General features: G+C 41.4%; 1 protein-coding gene across 1 annotated transcript in view; it reads right to left on the reverse strand.

Annotated features, from left to right (window-relative positions):
* Nucleotides 1–22,233, reverse strand: part of LOC122808154 (CD209 antigen-like protein C) — a 1,908,152-nt gene that overhangs the window by 1,147,117 nt on the left and 738,802 nt on the right. The window contains exon 5 of the mRNA XM_044079127.1: nt 18,305–18,456. Within this exon, the coding sequence (XP_043935062.1) occupies nt 18,305–18,456 (152 nt within the window). The remainder of the gene's footprint in view (nt 1–18,304; nt 18,457–22,233) is intronic.

The following is a 22,233-nucleotide window of genomic DNA, read 5'->3' on the forward strand; positions in this document are numbered from 1 at the left end:
GTCTTGCATTGGGAGCATCTTGCATCCTCCTGCTGCCAAAATGTGCAGCTAGTCAGTGGCGACTCATGATATCAGACTGCAGCCCCCCCCAACTGTGAACAACAATGGTACAATCTGATAAATCCTCCTAACCTGCACATAGAAAGTGAATCCAGACTGCTCCCTTACCAGTCCAGATTCTGGAAGAAGGCAGCAGACTGATGATTCCCTAGCACCACATTGACTGGAAGGGGATTGGACTGCAAGGTCAGCAGTCTTGGGACGTTTGCAAACAGGAACCAGGAAAAATGAAGTAGTTTTGAATTATTGCAGGTGTGTGTACTGGTGGCTATAGAGAGAACTCAGGATACTTGCTGGTGGTGGTTAGAGAATACCTCAGGCTTGAACCCTGTACCCTGGGTGCAGGTAACAAGAGCCTGAATTCCCTACCCACCACCATTTGTGAAACTTTTGCAGGTTGTTGCCTCATATTTTATTCTGTTCTGTTCCTCATAAAATCTGTGGTTTCTGAAATTTTAATTCCATAAATAATTGATGGTGCAGTGGTGCTGTGGTAGCATTGTTGCCTCACAATTAGAGGTTTTCTGTTTTTATTCTTGGCTGGGGTGCCTTCTGTGTGGAGTCTGCATGTCCTCCCTGTGTTTGTGTGTGGGTTTGCTCTGGTGTCCTCCCATGTTACAAAGACGTGTCTGCAGTATTTCTTCTTGGGTCTCTGCTGAAAATTGGCTTTGGTCCAAGTAAGACTTTCCTGGTTAACAAATGTTAAATAAAATTGACAGGCATTTGAATTTCAGACTTCATATTCTTCAGAAAGTACGTAGTAACACAAAACTTTTTATTCTAGCAATTTTCTAAGTTTATAGGATAAATATTTGAAATTTGTCCCTATTTTTAGGACTGTATTCCCCCATTATTGGCATTGTCCAGGTTTTTTGTGCTAAGGTTGAGAGCTATGGTGAGAACTGAATTCACTGAATTCACTGAATATGTTTGAGGGCTATATTCCCCCATTACTGGCTTTGTCCAGGTGTTTTGTGCTAAGAGGTTGACAGCTATGGTGAGAACTGAATTCACTAAATTGTAGCCATTTAAGTTTCAGTCTTCCTCTTTTTCATAAAACAGCTGATTTGGCATAGTGGTATGATGTTCTGACTGTTTTGCACAGGGTCCTGTGTTCAAGGCTTGGCAGTGAAATGTATGGTGGTAACACAGCATTTTATATTAGCAACTTTCCAAGATTATACAAGCAATGTTTAAAAATGTGTCCCTGGTTTTTGGGCTTTTATCCCCCCCCCCAATAATTTTGACTTTTTCCAGATTTCTTGTGCTGCGAAGTTGAGAGATACAGTTATGTGTCGAGTAGATTTTACAAGGAACTGAGAGATGCAGGGGAAGAGACGTTTAGTGCTGCTTATGCTGAATCTGCTTGCATTAATAGCACAACATGTAGTGTACTTGCTTTTGATGCAAAAGGCTGTGGGTTCTACTCCCACAGGGGGTGGATGCTGCTGTACTGAGAATGTCCTCTTTGGCGAAGATACAGGCACTTTATTTGTAGATGAAACAATGAAATATAAAGTTGTTTGCTAGCAGCAACATCTTCATTAGTTACAGATCTCTTTAATGGGGAATTATTTAGATGACTTTTACTTCTGCAGAGATTGTGCATATTTACTGATACTGGTGCATTGTAGAAGTTTGAGTAGACTTTTATGATGGAAATGTTCTCAATTGGGCAGTTTTGTCATTATTGTTGCATGCATTTTGTTTCATTGTTTACTGGAAAAATGTTCAAAACAATAAATTTAAAACACCCTCTAACAACTGTACTGTATTATACAATGAATATAATTTAATACAATCAGGAAGGTGTATCACGCAACATATATATGTCTTGTGTGCAAGGGGCCTATCATTTGAAAATAGCCCAAAGTTAATCTTATCTGCCACCAGCCAAATGTATTTTCTTTGAATGTGAATTGCAATGCTGTTTCAATGAATGTGAGTTTCAAGGGCAGAGAAGTTTTAATGCCAAGTCTGTTTTCATTGTGAAACTGCATTGCATTGTTTAGCAGATGTCTATTAGTGTTTGTGCTGTAAAATGTAAAATAAAACTTTTAAATGAAATCCAAATCATTGTAGAAGTAAAGCAGTATGCATATTACAGTGTTTATGGTAAATGGGGTGAAATAGCGAAGTAATGGGACATTGGAATGGCTGCAGTGGGGAGGCTCCATTCAGCCATGATTTTGTGAGGGGGAAGGGTGGCAAACTCAAAGATAGCCCCGACTGAACTATACCTCTCAACTGCCTAGATTTTCACAGAATGAATAGATTTTTTGCTTATTTTTGGTTTGTTCCTCATAAAATGTGTAGTTTTCTGGCAAATCATTTAGGAATTAAGTCACTAAATAATGACAGACATTGAGTTTCAGACTTCATAACCTTCAGAAAAATGCATGCTAAAGCAAGACCTGTTATTCTATCAACTAAGTTTATACAAGAGCAATTTTTAGTACCGTTTGTATGTTCCCTCAATATATTTGGCCTTGTCCAGATTTCCTACATTAACAGGTTGAGAGGTACATGCAAATAAATTGCTTTATAGAATTAGGCATATCCAAACCTCTCAACTGTCCCCAATTTTGGCTCAAAATGTTGCTCTCCCTCTAATAGTTCCACCACAAAATGGCAAATTTGGAAGAAAACATGGAGGGTTTACAATTAATATATAACTGTAATAAACAGAGCTATAGATTACTTTTATTTCAGAAATGCATGTAGATTCATGTATTTTGTCAGCTGCTCAAGTTAACAGTACTAATATTAAAAAAGTGTCCCTTCTTTGATAGATTCCCAGCTCATGTTGTGTGGCTATTTTATACTTTTGCATCACATTTTTGGTCCATGTTTCATAAAATTGTGGTTTTCTGGCAAATTAGTGGCAAATCATTAAAGATTGGAGTTAGAAAATAATGACAGATATTGCAGTTTCAGATTTCATACCCTTCAGAAAATTCATACTAATGCAATGCCTACTATTCTATTAGAAAGTTTATAAGAGCAATATTTAAATATAGTTCTTATTTTTGGGCCTTTGTCCCTCTTCTATTTATGGCTTTGTCCAGAGTTCTTGCTCTGAGGTTGAGAGGTATGACAAATGTGTCAGGGCCATCACAGTCAGCCAGAGACATTTCAAATTCTGACATACTTGATGCACTCCACTCCCCCATGCAGCGACTCTGGATATGTCCAAGCAAGGCAAGGAGCAGTTATGCAGTGTAAGTGTCTAGAGTATCCCCCCATCCAAGGTAGACACAAGTACAACAGTGGCTTTTCAGCTGTCCTTGCTTGATTTTGCAGAATGTTTTGGTTTTCTGTCATATTTTTATACTGTTGATTTATGCTTCTTATTATTCAAAAAGTACCTGTTGCTCTGCATTTAAGTAGCAATGCTTTCATGACCATCAGGTAAGCTTGTCTGAGATTGTAAGATGCAAGTAAGCTTTAATAAGCATACTGTTAAAGAACTACCAACATTGAAAGCGTTGTTGCCATGCAGAGAATATTTACATAACTAGATAACGTATGAGCCTTGGGTATTGAAATGCATACGACAGTATTTGTAATAAAGGACAGGATTACAGTATTTTAAGAATTATTACTTTTGTTGCAGACTTGCAGTCATCTTTGCTGGCTCTACCCATAAACTAAACAGAATGGCAGTCTATCATGTGTGGTCCATAACCTCTGCAGTAATTCTTTAAGCAATTTATCTTGAGCTTGTTTCTTGTTTGCTGTTCATTTTTTACTTTGATCATGTTTTCCCCATGAAACAAGTAGATAGTTGTCAAGCAGCAGGGCTTTTTTGGAGAAGAAACATTTTTACAAGTGGGTGAATCGCACAGTTTGCTACTTTCAGCATGTTGCTTGGTACTTTTATAAAGTTTACTATAAATTATAATTAGAACTGCAGTGCAAGGAGAAGTGGTTTGAGTGCTGCTTGTTTTTCTTATACTTGACTTTGACTGGCATTCCAGTAATGTATTTAAAAAGTAATTTATTTGTTCATGCCTCACAATCTTTTTGTTTCCATTTAGATATTAAGTAAGCTGTCATGCAGACAATGCACTGAAATATTTTTTTTCTTTTACACTTCATTTTGTCTTGATTGGACTCTCATAATGACAGTTTGGCACCCAGGGCAGCGTATTTAATTAAAGTTCCAGTTTTTGTGGTTTTGAGTGTAGCTGCACCCCTTCCCATTGGCCCCACCCATTCAGCTGTCTCATGCAGCCCCCCTTTAATTTGAAGTCACCAGCTGCCACTGCAGCTAGTTATTCCACTTTTCATGTTACTGGCTCTCGCACTCCAAGTTCACTGTACTCTGGTTCACAGGCCTCATAGATCAGGCTCAGGGGTTGTCCATATGTTGAGTGTCATACACAAGGCATAAGTGTACAGGGTGGCATATGCTAACAGCATCAGATGAAGACAGAAAAGGGTGTCTGAGCTTCTTAACAGCCTTTTCCTGTTAAGTGGTGAAGGTGAAAACAATACGTAGGCTTGCAATTTCAAAGAGAATACATCACTTGGAGCAATGACGCTTTAGGCATGGAATAAATTGAGATAAAGGTTTGGGCACTTCCTTATAGAAGTAGTGCATTAATAGGATGGTGATTACTCTTAGGGAAAATAGATTAAAAACAAATATTATTTATTTATTTATTTAGACAAGTTGTTGAAAGCTATGTCATAATCATTGCAAGGCAGATGTTTTGGAGGAAGCGTGCTGATTTGCAGCATAGCTCTCACCTTCCTAGCTCCTAACTGTGACAGACTGCCTTTTAATATGCAGAACCAAAGGGTGAAGGGGATCTTTATTACAGCTGTAGCTAGGAGGTATGAAAGGGTTAAATGAGTTACTGTAGCCCATTTTGAGCTTTTCACAATTTAATATGCAAACAATAATGACAGAGAGTGTGTGTGTTATTGTGTAAATAACAGCAGCCTAGGGATGTTCACATGACCTAGAGAGCATTATTATGAATAGAGAATGCGCTGTCTGTTAAAGTATCTGTTTGTTTTTGTTTTTTTAATTTATATATATATATATATATATATATATATATGGTTCTAGGTTAGAAGATCGACAGCCGACATCACCGACAATGGATTAGCGGGCGCCAAATGATCGACACTCGGAAGACCGACGCTACGGATGAAAACGCCGACACCAGGGATAGTGACTTGGAAAGAAGGCTGTGTGAGTATGCGGTGGTGACGGACGTTAGGGTGCAAGTAAGGTAAGTGTGGATAGTGACAGTCTGTGGGGATAGGGGTGGGTTAAGTGAGTTAGGGTTAGGGCGCGGGTTAGGTAAGTGTGCGGTAGTGGTATTTTTTGGGTTAGGGGTGGGTTAAGTGAGTTAGGGTTAGGGCGCGGGTTAGGTAAGTGTGCGGTAGTGGCAGTTTTTGGGTTAGGGCGTGTTAAGTGAGTTAGGGTTAGGCTGGGTTATGTAAGTGTGCGGTAGTGGTATTTTTGGGTTAGGGTGGGTTAAGTGAGTTAGGGTTAGGGCGGGTTAGCTGAGTGTGCGATAGTGACGGACCTTAGGGTAAGGGTTTGGGTTAGGGTTGTACATAGTTGTGTGTGTGAGGTTTAGTGTGGGTTTGTGAGGATTTTGGTGTGCTTGTGTTCTGTGTGTGGTTTTTGATAAGGGGATGTGTTTTGTTAGTTGATTGTTGTTATTGTGGTGTGTGCAGTGTATGGGGTTTCGTGTTTGTGGACCGTCGGTTACTTGTTTGTCGGGCATGTGAGGTGTCGTGTTTATGGTTTGTCGATAATGTGGTGTCGATGTTTCTGTTGTCGGTGAAAGTGGCTGTCGATCTTATGACCTAGAACCATATATATATATATATATATATATATATATATATATATATATATATATATATGCATATGTGTGTGTGTATGTATATTTAATAATTCTGATGCAAAATAGTTCCTCTGTCTACTGTTTCAAACTTGCTTTGCTGCAGTATACGTTGGCAAATCATTGGGGGTTGAAGTCACTAAATTATGAGTTACACAGGATCGTAGGATCATAGGATCATGAGAGGTTACTAGGATAGTGGCCCTGGGGCCCTTACAAGCCTAGCAAACAGTTTATCCCCAAAAAAGAAAATACAGTCTTCACCTGTCACCCCTGTCAGTGATGGACACAGGTCGAACTTCCGGGACAAATTTTTAATTTCCCATAAACTCTGTTTGACATGTATGGTAAGTCTATTCCAGAGACGGGGCAGCCTTGGGGAGACACATCTGTCTCTCCAGTAGGTTTTGTTAATGTTGCATATTAAATTTAGGCCTTTTGAGTGTGTAATGCACGAGGAGTTAGACTTATGGATATGGAGCATCACTAGTAGGGCAGGGTCTGTGATTGCCTTGTAGGTGAGACACAGATCACCTCTGAGCAAGCTGCATGATACCACGTAGAGTGATAGTGATCTGAGCCTTTCCACATAGGACAGGTGTTGGAGGACATGGATTCTTGTTGTGAGGTATTTCTGTGGTCTTTCCCATCTGGTGCAGGTATTTGGGGAGGTACATGCAAAACAGGGCATTGTATTCAATTACTGGCCTAATGACAGAGGAGTACAGAGAGGTAATAACCTCATTTTTTTCCTTGATGCAATCCCTTTACTTATGAGATGAACCAAGTAAAATACTTTTCTAACCACTGCCACTTTATGTTTGTTAAATGTGAGATTGTTGTCAGCCTGTGGTGTCTCACCACAGGTTGTGCTTAGTGGGTTGCTGTTGATGTGGTAATCAGGAGGGACAATGTTTTTGCCGAATAGGTTCATAGGTTCATACTAGGCTATCTGCCCGAGGGCATTTACAAGCCTAGCCCATCGTTTTGTGGCTTATGCTACCCCTTTAGTATGGGGAACTATACCCATTATTTTGCTGTGCCTCTGTCGAGCAGTGACACTGAGGTAATCCCTGGGGTATATCTGCGATCTCCCATCCATTGGTCAAGATTTCTCTTGAACAAGGCCAGCGAGGTGCTCTGCCTCACATGTACCGGGATTTTGTTCCACAGCATAGGGAGTCTTTGGGTGATGAATCTATCCCTCCAGCACGTCCTATTAATAGCCGTGTCAAGGTTTAAGTCTCCCACCCTTGTGGCTCTGATGGATCTAGATTTTTTGAGGTGAAGCATATTCATCAAATCTGGGTTTGACATGGCCTTGTATGTTAGGCAAAGGTCACCTCTGAGCAAGCTGTGTTTACTGAATAGAGCTGGAGTTCTTTCAGTCGGGCAGCATAGGACAGATTTTGAGACCCTTTATCCTTTTGGTGAGGAACTTTTGTGGCCTCTCCAGCTGCTGCAAGTGTCGGATCAGATACATTCCGAATGGGGCATTGTACTCAATCATTGGTCTGATGAGTGATGAGTAAAGGGAGACTATGACCTCCCTTGATCTAGATGAGAATCCCTTCATGATAAGGTGGGCAATGTAGAAGGTCTTCCTAACTACTTTAGCTACATGGGTGTCGAATGACAGACTACTATCAACCTGGGTCCCCAGGTCCCTGATAACTTCTTCTGGTGGTATGGTATGATAATACATTTTTTTGCATTAAACTTAAGGCCATGACTTTGGCACCAGTCATTTGTTGCTGTGCGACCCTCTTGTAGTATGTTAACATCATTTTGGGAGTCAATGACAGCACCCAACTTACAGTCATCCAAAAACATGGTCAGCCACAGGCCTTTTGTCTTTGCCTATACTTCTGAGAAGTAGATGCCAAACAGTAGCGGTCCCAGAACAGATCCCTGAGGAACACCACTAGTGACAAGTCTGCTGTTGGAGATGGAGGCACCTATTCTGACCTTGTGGGCCCTATCAGTGAGCCAATTTGCAAACCACCTGATGAGAAAGGGATTTACGCCAAGCTATGTTACATTTTTGATGTTGCGTGAATGGAAAATTGTGTGAAAGGCTTTGGCCAAGTCAAGGTAAGCTGTATGTACTGACTTTCCCTCATCCAGGGCCTTAATGACAGTCTCAAAAAGCTCAACCAGGTTCAACAGGCAAGATCTGCCCTTGATGAATCCAAACTGTGTGGGGTCAATTGGTTGAAGATTGCCTATGTCCTTGTTTATGAGGTTCATAATAATATGCTCCATGGCTTTACAGATCAGACTTCTCAAGTTAATGGAGCAATAGATTCCAGGGTCAGTAGTGACACCACCTTTGTGCAAGGGGATGACAATGGTAGTTCTCCACTCTGCTAGAATGTAGCCTGCACTTAGGCTGTGGTTGAATAATGTGCTCAATGGCAAAGTTAGTTCTTGCTGGAGATGGTGCAGAATACAGCATGGGATAATATCAGGTCCCATGGAATCTGTGTTCTGTGCCTTGGATAGGGCCTTTAGCACTGTATCTATTGAGATATGAGGTGTGGGACAAGTATTGGGGATGTCAAATGGGCCTATGGGGGGACGAGGGGTGAAGTTTGCACTGAACTTATCTGCTAGCAGGTTGGCTAAGTTAACAGGATCAGTGTAAGTGGTTCCATTAAGTACTAATTCAGAACAAACCTGGGCTTTGACATGGAGGATCCTGATGTAACTGTAGAAGTCTTTGCGGTTTCTCTTTATTTAGGAGGCTAGTTTTGATTCATAATTGGCTTTAGAGGGTTTCACTAGTGATCTAATTTGCTTGTTGAGGTTAAGGAGGGAGTTTTTACAATTGAGAATTTTGCTTTTTACCCTTGGGCAACAGTTTCTTCTTTTGTTGCAAAGCCTGTTGATAGAGGATGTCCACCAGATAGGATTGTGTTTCCTTGAGGAGCAGGTTTTTGTTCTTTTGGGAACGGCTGAGTCCAAGCAGTTGTACAGGTGCTTGTATACTACATTGGTTTACTTTTCAGCATAGCTTTCTGCATTCTCTGAGGGAGGGCTGTGGTATGAAGATACTGATACCCTACCTTAGGAGGTTGTAGTCAGCTTTTGAGAAGTTTTTTAACCTGGTTACAGATGGGGGGGGGGGTTGGGTGGGATAGAAGTCTCATATGAGACAAACCGATGAACTGATCTCATCAGTGAAGAATTTACCATGGGAGTGGTACAGTGGTCACTTATGTTGGTGAGAACCAAGTCCAGAATGTTATCTCCCTTGTGCAGGATAAGACAAGCTGATCTAGTGTGTTGGAACTGATAAAGCTAAGGAATGATTGGGTGAGTGCATTAGTGCAGGAATAGTTTACCCAATCTAGGGTGGGGTAGTTGAAGTCATCAAAGATTAGGGTGTTAGGGGTGATCTTGATGGAGTCAAGTAGGTCCAGGTATGAGTGGGTGTCTTGAGTCATGGAGGGGGGTCTATAGCTATCTACAAGTTGGATGGGTGTCTTGCCAACTGTCATTTACAACTGGAGTAGTTCTAGTGTGTCATGCTGACAAACCAGTCTGGAGGTGTGCTTGTCTTTAATGAAGATAGACACTTCACCACCCTTAATCTTCCCAACCTCATTTTGGGGTCAAAATGTGTGGAATGAGGTATAGCCTGGTAAGGCAAGGGTGTTCTCATCAGCCTTGAACCAAGTTTCCATGACTGCACAGATGTCAGCATCTTCCAGTGTGAGGAGAGCCTCCAGGGAGTGCATTTTCAGGTTAAGGCTCCTAGCGGTAAGCAGCATGACCTTCATTGTGGTTTTTGACAGATCTTTTATGTTGGAAGATTTGTCTTTGGGACATTGCTTGAAAAAGGCACAATGGGGGAGGCAAGAGCCTTGGCCAGAATCCGGAATCGCAGGGGTGACAGAAGGAGGCCATCTCTGGCAAAGCATTGAGGCCTGTCAGCCATGTCATCCCAGGCAGATAGATACTGGTTCCCCTTGGAATGACCCAGAAACTAAGCCAAATGTTGAAGTCAATTATTTTTTGTTGGTATTGTGGTATCATTCTTGGTGAAAGTAGAATGCTGCTTAGGGCTATGGTCATACCTGCCTGGGACACATACTCTGAGAGCTCAATCAGGTCTCTCTTCATATAGTCCAGGGAGGAATGTCTCATCATTCACACCAACATGGACAATGACAAAGTCATACTTGTACCTGTTATGGAGAGACTTAACTGCATGCTTGACCATTTCAGTTTAAGAGTTTATCATAACTCTCAAGTAATCAGGGACAAATCACAAGAGAGTAAGGGACAAATCCTGAAGTAATCAAGGACACTTTAATAATATTAATACTGTTAATATGAGACACTGGTAGAATAAGAGAATGGGAATTAATATACATTCTCCGAGATAAAAAGACTGTAACACTATCTATTGTCATTATTTATTAAGTGTAATTATAGGTTCATAGGATGATACTAGGCTATTGGCCCAGACGCTATTATAAGCCTAGCCAAGAATTTCGCCCATGTTCCCACAAAGTCAGCACCTGTTTCCCTTGTCCAGTAGGGACCCAGGTGGGATCCCAGGGGTGCATTTTCTGTTTTCCATCCAGTCATCCTGGTTCCTCTTAAAGAGGGCTAGTGAGGTACTCAGCTTGACATGGAGAGAGAGTCTATTCCACAGATGAGGGAGTCTTTAGGACACAAATATATCCCACCAACAAGTTCTATTAATGTCATAGATCAGGTTGAGGCATTGAGTGTGGGTTGCATGACTAGAGTTTGACTTACGGATATGCAGCAACTCCATCAAGACTGGGTCTGAGATGGCTTTGTATGCCAGGCACAGGTCACCTCTTAGCAGTCTGTATGAGACTGAGTAGAGGGACAGGGCTTTTAGCCTATCTGTATAGGACAGGTGTTTGAGACCCGGGATTTTCCTGGTCAGGAACCTCTGTGGTCTCTCCAGCTGCTGCATGTGCTTGTCAAGGTACATGCCAAAAGGGGCATTGTACTACTTAATGGGTCTGCTAAGGGAGGAGTACAGGGATGTTAAGACCTCCTTATACCTGGATGAAATACCCTTACTTATGAGGAGTACCATGTAGAAAACCTACCGTACAATGGAGGCAATGTGGTGGTCAAAAGTCAGATTGCTATCAACCTGGGTGCCCAAACCCCTCATGGCTGATTACATGCTTAGTACATTGTTATTAATGTAATAATTAGTGGGGACACCATTTTCCCCAAAGGAGATAATGATGCATTTCTTGGCATTCAGTTTGAGCCCATGCTTCTGGTACCAGTCATTAGTTTGGATAAAGCCCTCTTGGCGGATGTCCGCATCGCTAGGAGAATTTAAGACAGCACCCAGCTTGCAATCATCTGCAAACTTAGTCAGCCACAAACCACACTGGTTTTGGCTTGCACCTCAGAAAACTATATCCCAAACAGTAGAGGCCCCAAGACTGATCCTTGGGGTATGCTGCTCATTGCAGATCTACTACCAGAGATGACTTCCCCTATTTTGACTGAGTGGGTTCTATCAGTGAGACAGTTAGCGAACCATATTTTGACTGAGTGGATTCTATCAGTGAGACAGTTGATTACCATCTAGTAACATATGGGTTGATGCCTAGCTGGGACAGTTTATATATTATGTCCTAGTGAGGAATATTGTCAAAGGCTTTGGCTAAGTCAAGATAGGTGGTATGCACAATCTTCCCCTTGTCCATGGCTTTGGTGTTTCAAAGAAGTTGACAAAGTTTAACAGGCATGATCTTCCTTTGATGAACTATGTGGGGTCAAGCATTTGGAGGTTGTCAATGTCCTTGTTTATGAGGTCCATGATAATGCATACCATGGCCTTGCAGATCAGGCTAGTTAGGCTTTTGGGCCTATAATTTCCTGGGTCAGTGGATGCTCCACCTTTGTGTAGCGGGATGACAGTGGCTGTCCTCCATTCGGCTGGGATTAAGCCTGTGCTCAGGCTTTGGTTGAATAGGGTGCCTAATTGGACTGAGAGCTCTTGCCTGAGTTCATGTAGAATGCAGCTTCCCATGGAGGCTGTATTTTTTGCCTTTCAGAGGCCGTTAAAAACCTGCTCCCTGGTGATGAAGGGAGGGGGGCAGGTGCTGGGGATGTTCTGGTTTACTGATGGGGGGACAGGGGGTGTAGTTTTCACTGAACCTGTCTGCCAGCAGGTTGGCTATATCTATGGCATTTGTGTATGTGGTGTTTTTGACCACCAGTTCAGAGCAGAGTTAGGTGCTACGTTTGAGATTGTGGACATGTGTGAAGAAGGCCTTGTGACTGTCCTTAGTGGATGTGGCCAATTTGGAATCGAAGTTAGCCTTAAAGGACTTCACCAGTGACCTTATTTACTTGTTCAGACAAAGGAGAGATTGCTCCCAACTTGGCAGCTGTTCCTTGTTGGTCCTGGACAGCATTTTTTTCCTTTTATTATAGAGTTTGTTTATTGCTGCTGTCCACCAGACAAGTTTACTCTTCCTTGAGGAAGATGATTTGGTTCTGTCAGGTACTGCTGAGCCCATGCAGCTATGTAGGTGCTCATATAGATTTTTGGTGTAGGCTTGGACATTAGTGCTAGTTCCAAATGAAGGGATGGTGGCTGTGAAGCTGCTTATACCTGCTCTCAGGAGGTTGTAGTCAGCTTTGCAAAAGTTTTTTTTTTGTTTGACCCTGGAAAGGGGGGGGGGTCAGGGGAGATAGTGACTTTGAAAGTGATCTCTTTATGATTGGATCTTACCAAGGAAGATGATACACTGTAGGGGTGCTACAGTGACTACTCATGTTGGTTAGTACCAGGTCCAGGATATTTTTACCTCTACTGTGGGAGTGTTGACCAGTAGATCCAATGCATTGGCAAAGTTGAAGAATCTCTAGGCGTTCATGTTTGGGCTAGTATAGGTCTTCCACTCTATGGTTGGGTGGTTAAAATCACCCAGGATCAGGTAGAGTGTTGAATATTGATGGATTCAAGTAAGTCCAGATAGGTGGAGGGTTTCCTGAGTCATGGTTGGGGGTCTGTAGGTAGCTATGATTTGAATAGGTGTTTTGTCAACAGTTAACTGTACCTGGAGTGTCTTCTGTGTGTCATACTGTTTGACCAGCCTGGAGGTGTGTATGTCTTTAATAAATATTGAAACTTCACCTTCTTTGGCTTTGCAGCCCTCTGTCTGGGGTCTGAAAGTATGGTAGGATGAGTACCCTGGTAAGGCTGGGATGCTCTCTGCAGGTTTGCACCAGGTTTCAGTTACTGCACAAATGTCAGCATCTTCCAGGGTGAGGAATGCTTGCAATAAGTGCAGTTTCATGTTAAGAGTCTTGCGTTTAGCAGCACAACCTTTAAATTTCATTAAGAAGACTTTTTCATGTTGGTAATAAATTCACCACCTTTACTCCAAAGTCCCCAGTTTTATGAGGGATTAAGGGAGGTAGGGCTAAAATTGGAGTCAAAATCAGGGACAGGTGAGATAAATTGACTTCATATCCATCACAGAATGCATTATAACTTTCTAAATTTATAACAGCAATATTAAACATCTATCCCTTGTTTTAAACCTCTGTTTACCCATTATTTTAGGCTTTATCAGGGTGTCCTTAGCTGAGAAGATGAGAGGTAATCATACCTTTTAAGAGTTGTATCCACTGCTGAATCTCTCTCTCTCTCTCACATGCACCCAGTTTCATGCATGCAAGCACCCATACACTCAGACATCCAGAGAGAAACATAAATACATTCATACACATGGATAAAGGAGAGTAATCAAAGATTAAAAAACGCTCTTTTGCTTGCCACTGAGGTGTGTTACAGGCCTTCATTTTCAATGTGGGATGGCAAGGAATATTCCAGATATGATGACACCCGAAGTGCCTAAATGTACATAAATATTATAGCTCTGCATAGGCCTCATTTAATGGGGAAAAATGTATACCTTACTTTAGTGAAATCATAAATAATTTGAGTACCTCACTGGCAAAGCACCACATCTCTTAAGCACTTCTTAAATAATTTGGCCATTGATAAAGTAAACTGACTTTGGCTTAGTAAAGCATCTTCCTTTCTAAGAAGGGGATTTCACTGCCAATTTCTGAGATCATAAAACAAAGGTGCATGTGTGTTTATGTAGGTATGGGTAGATGTAGAAGTGTGTGTGTGTGTGCGCGCGCGTGTGCATGCATCTTTCTTCTTCAGACAAGGATTTCAGTACTTCAGGGTAAATGACATCTTTATATGACAACATGAAGAGGTGCTTTTAAGGTAAAAAGTGTTATTTCCTACTTTGTCTGGGTAGACAGGAAACATATTGGTGGAAAGAGAGACACAGGTCTGCTCTGGTTTCATAATTCTTGTAGATCCAAGGCAGATGTCATAAGACAGGCAGCTGCAGGTCGGGGCTTCTGGGGAAGGGGCTTTTAAGCACCAAGGGTAGGTATGGGGGTATTATGATGTTTATCTAGGTACATAATGTGCACATAACTTTAAAAGGAAGGTACTGGGTAAGAAGTGGTTATGGAGAGGAGAGATACAAGATGAGGGGTCACAAAGGATGGGCTTTAGGCAGGACAGCTTGGTCATTAGTAATATGATTTTTTTTTCTTTTGGGATGGAAAATATCAATGAACTTAAGAGGAAGTGGAGTGAGATTCAAGAGCGATCAGTTGCATTCTTCCAGCAGGCAGAGGGCATGATGCAATCAGCTGCATTCATCCATCAGGCAGTGGGTATGACGCAATCAGCTGCATACATCCAGCAGGCAGTGGGCATGATGAAATCAGCTGCATTCATCTAGCATGCAATGGGCATGACACAATCAGCTGCATTCATCCATCAGGCAGAGGGTATGACGCAATCAGCTGCATACATCCAGCAGGCAGTGGGCATGACACAATCAGCTGCATTCATCTAGCATGCAATGGGCATGACACAATCAGCTGCATTCATCTAGCAGGCAGTGGGCATGATGCAATCAGCTGCATTCATCTAGCATGCAATGGTCATGACACAATCAGCTGCATTCATCCAGCATGCAATGGGCATGACACAATCAGCTGCATTCATCTAGCAGGCAGTGGGCATGATGCAGTCAGCTGCATTCTTCCACCATACAGTGGGCATGATGTAGAAAAATGACAATAAGCAGCAAAGCCAAACCAGTTGTTGTAAGGTGCAGAAGGCAGCAAGCAGCATCTGAGTAACTAATGGCCCTAAAGTTGGGCAAGAAGTCTGGAAATACAAGTGGCATCATTGAGAGATAGAGAGACTTTGTGGTGCCTCAGTCCACTGCAGGCAACAGGTCTGTTCTTAATGATGGGAGTTTTGAGGGTAATGAACAAATGGTAGATGTTTACTTAAGAAGGCTGTTGCAGGATGTTGGGGGCAGACTAAGATTATAGCAGTTATTGATAGGTGGGACACAAATGTGAAGCAAGTAACAATGGCAGGTCATGCAGGAGAGTTTCAGGTTAACCTGGGTGTGATAGCAGCTGGGTAGCAAATAGTGTGTTACAGTTCCCGGTGGACTTGATTGAAGGTGAGGTGATTGTTGACCAGATGTCCTTATTAGCTATGATGGAGAATCAGAAAATCCTAGCACTGATAGCCAAAGGAGAAGACATTTCTATTACAACACACACATTCCAACATCTGTTAGGTGAAAATATGGCAGGGAGTTGATAGCCTTGTTTGGGCTTTAGGATGGGCTCAAATTATATGGGTTCTGGGGTTTATATGTTTCATGGCGATAAATGTATAGGAACCAGAGCAGGCATTGCTGTTGTTAGCATATTTTTTGGCTATCAGGAAGATGCAGACACAGCTGTTGTTACCATATATTTGGCTGTCAGGAAGGTCCAGTCACAGCTGTTACCATATTTTTGGATGATCTCGAAGGTGCATATACTGAGGGGTGGCAGTGCCAATCTTTGATGTGATCAACCATTTAGAAAGCTGAAAGCTGTTGATAAATTATTCATATGGGAAAGCATACACACAGACAAACAGCTAGGAAGAATGATTGATAGAGCAGGTGTGGTATCTAAACAGGATTAGGAGGGAATGGATGAGGGCCCTAATTGTTTCCTTGCTTTTAATATAGTGAGGTGTGAAAGGCCATTGTTTAGGTTTGCACATTGTTGCTCTTTTTGTTGTGGTGGATATAGAGGTGTATGTTGTTGGTGCACAGAAGGTGTTCATGTGGGTAGTGGCCCACTAGCTACACAAGAGTTTCAAAGAGAGGTGTTGAGGGCCTTCACTCAGAGCGCATGGGGCAGTTACACCACCCAAATGAATATTGCCCTTTTGTGTTGGGGGTGGGTGACCAACCAACTCACAACACTGTTAAGATGAGAGAAGCATGGCGGTTCTGACTGGAAAGTTACACGATCAACTTGTAGCCAGAAGATTGATAATAGGTTTTGCAGAGGGATTTAATTCATTCTGTGTGTGTGTGTGTGTGTGTGTGTGTGTGTGTGTGTGTGTGTGTGTGTGTGTGTGTGTGTCTGTGTGGCGGGGGAGTCCGGCAAGACATGTAATAATTTACAGTCAGTGAAAAGTCAGGAAGGGATAGTACAGGTCTTGCTAGATAAGGAGGATTAAGCAGGTTGGGTAAGGGGTCCTTTGTCACAATAAGAGTCTTATAGGATATCACCTGTGGGCCTGGTGTGCAAGAAAAAGCCACGGGAATTCCAGGTGGTTCCCCATCTTTCATTCATTGATGGGAATTTGGTCAATGAACATACAGACTGAAGGGTAGGAAAGGTTCAGAATGTATAACTGGATGATGCTGCGGGGGCTATTAAGTCAAGTGAAGCTCCAGGGTTGGTAAAGCTGAATATCAAGTCAACTTTTCAGTTGCTACCAGAAAGCAAACAGGACTAATGCAAGTTAGGGATGACCTTGAAAGGGATGTTTTACTTTGACAACGATGCCTATGGGTTGTGCAGTAGTATACACTATCTTTGAGACATTTGGTTTGGCACTGTAGTGGATACACAAACAGGGCAATTATATGGGGACAGCAATGTATTACATGGCTGATTTTCTGCTTATGCACAATGGTGAAAAAGGGTTATCTGTTGCATTGAGCAACTTTGTTCGATATGTGAGAGATTAGGTATACCTTTAGCTAAGAATAGGCAAGAAGATCCAGATAAGGTTATTGTTTATTTGGGTTTGGTGGTGGTTGAAGAGAATGGCTTGTTTAGATTGCCACGTGATAAGCTGCAAAGGTTGAGAGGGAAGTTTGAGAGGTAGCTAGGTGGTGCTAAGGTCAGCGTTAAGGAAGCAGTGGAACTTTTAGGCTTGCAGAACTTTGTGTACAGGGTCATATTAGCAGGTAGGGCCTTTAGTAGGTTTGTAGCTAACTTACTCAGAGGTAGTAGGAAAAAGCAGCATGAAGTGAGAGTCGGTAGAATGATTAAGGAGGATCTTAGTATTTGGATGGTGTTCTTAGAACATTTTAAAGGGGTGTCTTCTGACAGTCTGCTCCTGTATACTGATACAGCTGGAGTGTTCAGGAAGAGAGATTACTTTCAAGGAAGTTATTTGTAGCCAGAAGAAGTAAGGAAGGATGTTACATTTTAGAGTTAATACTAATCTGGGCAACAATCATAGCATGGAAGGAGTTCTTGTCAAACAAAAAAAGTTATTTTCCATGTTTTACATTATGACAATAAGGCGGTGGTACAGGCTTTGGCTAGGAGTTTGGTATAGTCAGTTTCTCTTCATGTTTTGTTTAGGAAATTGTTTTTTCAGTGTCTGAGCATTAATTTGTCTTTGTCTGCTAAATATATACCTAAGAATCTTAAGTTAGTGACTGATAGTTTGTCTTGGTTTCAGTTCTGCAGATTTTGAGCCATCATGCAGGAGGAAGGGGCACAGTTGGCAGTGATCCCAGAAGAGGTTTGGAGAATTGGCAGTATGTAATGGGTTGGCTTACACAACAATCATGGGTTGCATCCATGCATACGGCATATGGTGTTGCTTTGAGGTCTTTTCTGCTTTTGTTGGATAGGTGGTGGTCATTAGCTTTACTTGCAAGGCACTCAGTGTACAGATTGCAGTTTGGGGAGACAGTGAGGATGATTACAGTACATTTAGTAACACTGGCACAAATATGAAGTTTATATGCAAAGATGATTGGTCCTAAAGAGCAGAAGGGTAGCTGGATCAACCAGTGCCCTGTGCCAGTAATATGAACCAGCTCCCCACCCCCTTAGCTGCTCTGAACACTTCTATTCATTTCTTTTTAATCAAAGCATGAAAATAGCCCCTCTGCTTGACATTAAATGATAATAGCATGCACAGAATGACTGATGCAAATCGTAAAAGGAGTTGTTAATCTTGTAACAAATCTTGTTCTTCTCACCTGTTCCTTACTACTTTTGATCATCACTAAAGTAGACTGATTTTTTTCACACTGTTCCTTAGCCTCAGACCAGTTATAACCCATTAAAGAAAAGTAGTAACAGCTGTGATTAAATATCTTCCAATCTTCTGGGCAGCACTCAGACTGATTTCCTGAAAGACAGCATAATATATAAGTGGGTGAGTATATAGAGTAAGTGGCCATTAGTATTCAAAACTGTGCATGCTAATTACACACAATAAATGTGCTCACTGTAAATCAAGTAAATCCCCAAAGAAAGAAATCTGGCTTTCTATCAGGATATACTGTTTTACTTCATTAATGAAACATTTTATGTTGGACAGGGCAGAAAAATAATGAATATAAGGGACATTCTGCAAAAGTCTGGACAGCTGAGACTTTTGATTAACGGTACTATGATCTTTTGATTAACGGTACTATGATCACTCACCCTATCCATAACCATACCTTTCAACTGCCTAATCTTTTTAAAGAATGTCCCATTTTTCCACATTTTCTGGTCCTGTACCACATTTTTTTTTTATTTTCTGTTAAATCAATAGGAATTTTGTCAGTAATGCAAGACATTACAGTTTCATACTTACTCTGAAAATGTATGATGCCAAATCCTGTTCTTCTCTTAAAATGTTATATGAACACTGATGGTAAGGAGAGACAGAGAAATAATTCATTCCCTTCTGTTGCAGTGTACTGAAGTGGAAGAACACTAAAGTGTCATTATACAATGATATTACTTAAGAAAGGTAAACAATTTCTTTCTTAAATAATACCATTGTATAATAGCAATAACACATGCTTGTATGGGGGAATTTCAGGATTAACCCATGGTTGGCTTTGTTTAAAAATTCAGGCTTTGTCCTTGTGATCATCTACACCAACCGTGGGTAAATCCTTATACACCGACACAGAGTCATGGATTATTGCTATAGTAAATAAATAACCAAATATATATACATATATATATATATATATATATATATATATACCTACCTATATCTATCAATACAGATACAGATAGATGTATAATAAAAAGCCAAAACAATAAATTCCTCATAATACAGATACAGATAGATGTATAATAAAAAGCCAAAACAATAAATTCCTCATAAAACTGCATTGCCCAAAACACTATCTATAAATTATTGAGCTACAAACTATCCCAGCAAGCGACCTCAAAAGAGTGTGGCATAAAAGCACATAATTTAATTTTGAGACCTGGTCCAACCTGCTCTGTTCGCCCATGCTGCACTCAGGCTCATTCCACTCCCCTACCCTACTCCCATTCCCACTCACCCCCACTTTCATTTATTTATACTCTGTACACTTAGACCACCACCCCTTCCCCTCCAAACTTCCTGCATCACCCTCCAATCAACAGACACATCCTCCAATCAACAGACACTTCCTCTATCACCCTCCAATCAACAGACACTTCTTCCATACTTCTAATTAATCCATCCCACTTGAGATTTTATCTCATAACCCCTACTACTAGTCCTAGTTACTTACCTTAGTACCCACACAAGCCCATAGCCTTTGTAATACTGCGTGTGCCTTAAATACTCTTTTCTACAGCATCTTACTTCTTATCTTCTCCACCTCCATCTTCTTCCTCACCTACACCACAGCCTCTTATCAATACACCCTCCCACCTAGAAACTGTACACCTACTTCTACCTACCCCTCATTCACATTCTCAACCAACTACACCTTTCCTATAGCCCCATCCCTATTTTCTCATTCTTATACTACCTTACACAAAATTAAGATATTCTCCCTGCCTAAATTCCCCCTTAAAATGAAAACAAAAAAACTACTACAAACATACTCTCCTTACTTATCTTAAATTTATTACGGTCAGGTGGCACACATCTCAACCCAGGGCCTAATCCTAGCTCTTCTCTTCCTTCTTATCACCAATCCTCTACCGCTTATTCCTTGTCTCATACTCAAGCATGTTCACCCACCAAAAACCTGTCCATTCTGTCTATGAACATTCAAAGCATCATAAACAAAATCTCCTCTCTCCATGGCTGGATCTCTTTACACACCCCTGACATTCTCTGTCTCTCTGAAACCTGGCTTAACCCTCATGTACCTGACAGCAAAGCACTTCCACCAGGTCATAACATCTTCCTCCATGATCGTCTTAAGACACCATTCCATACTCTAACTGGCTCACTCTTTAAGCTCTTTCAATCTCTACCTCTGACTTCCATCCAGCTGAAATTCTCATTGCTAACTGTCAACTAAACAACCTCAAAAAATTAGCTATCATCTCCATTTACATTCCCCCAGGCAACAACATCCCTACCCTTGAGCTCTTTCTTTCTTGGATCTCACAAACTATCTCTTATGAAACCATTATATTAGGTGATTTCAACATCAACTGGAATGCTCTTGACACCGATTCCTCTAGCACCTCCATTAACCTCTTTGGATTCTCCCAACTTATCACTACCCCTACTTACCTTAAAAATGTACCAGTCATGGCTTTACTTTAGACTGGGTCCTCTCCTGTAATCCCAGTCTCTATCACAACTCCTCTACACTAACTGATTCCCTAAGTAATCATCATCCCACCTACATACTTAGATAATCTCCTCAACTAAGTAAACCCCAGCAATACAATGAATGCCGTAGGCTCTCCAATTCTGACCCAGAAACTTTCAACCACCAGCTATCTTCAATTAACTGGTCCTTCCTCCACAAACTTTCCCTAGAGGAAGCTGTTTTGGCTTTCAACAATTCCTTTCTTGACACACTTAACTCCCTGGCCCCCATTAAGAAATTAAGAGTAAAAACACTTTATGCCCCCTGGCTAACACAAGCCACCTAAACCCTCATAAATAAGAGAGATAGTACATGGAAAAAATAGAAAAGACCTAAATCCTTCTCTGATCTTCAAACCTATAGAAAGCTCCATAACTTAACTAAAAAAAAAAAGGTAACCATTGACAAACAAAACTTCTTCCATAAAATACTCAACAACCCCACTCCAGCCCCCAAAAGTTCTGGCTCTCAGTTATTAAGCTGCTGCATCCTGGGAACCCATCATCTGGCTCTCAGTTATTAAGCTGCTGCATCCTGGGAACCCATCATCCCCTAACCCTGCCCCAATAGCACTGCTACTGATAGTGCTAATTTCCTAAATATATTCTTCATTGGCACTATCCTCAACCTTACCAGGAATGACAATATTACCTATCCCACACCCTCTGCACCTGCTACATTTCCCATATATTCTCTCCAACACATCCCTACAGCCTATATTAAATCTCTTCTGAGTAAACTTAAAATTTTCTCTCCATCAGTTGATAATCTACCTCCACAATTCCTAAAAATTGCTGCAACTTTATTGCTTTCCCCATCTCTATATTACTCAGTAGATCCATTACAGAAAACAACGTGCCTAACATATGGAAAAAGTTTTATGTCATTCCCTTGCAAAAAAGATGGAGACTCAACCAACCCCTCTAACTTCAGGCCATTTGCCATCTTATCTCCCATGTCTAAAATTCTAGAAAAATACATTCACAAAACAGCCTCTTGAGCACATTATACAAGAAAATCTTCTCACACCAAGACCGTGTGGCTTTTGCCCAAAACATAGTATTGCTACTGCTCTCACATCCTTCATAGATACTATTGCAAATTCTCATGACAACAAAAAGTTAGTCTCTTGCTTGTTTCTTGACCTCTCTAAAGCCTTCGATATAGTCTCCCATAGATTACTTCTGTCCAAACTAACTTCACTAAACCTCTCTGACTTTGCACTATCTTGATTCTCAAGCTACCTCGCCAGTAGACTCCAGGCAGTAAAATGGCAAGCCAGTTTCTCTCCCTTTCTTCCTGTTGAAACAGGGGTACAACCAAGGTACTCCTCTTGCCCACCCACTCTCTACTGT

The sequence above is a fragment of the Protopterus annectens genome, chromosome 8.part0 (assembly GCF_019279795.1).
Source record: "Protopterus annectens isolate FY-2018-M chromosome 8.part0, PAN1.0, whole genome shotgun sequence".
NCBI classification, from domain to species: Eukaryota; Metazoa; Chordata; order Ceratodontiformes; family Protopteridae; genus Protopterus; species Protopterus annectens.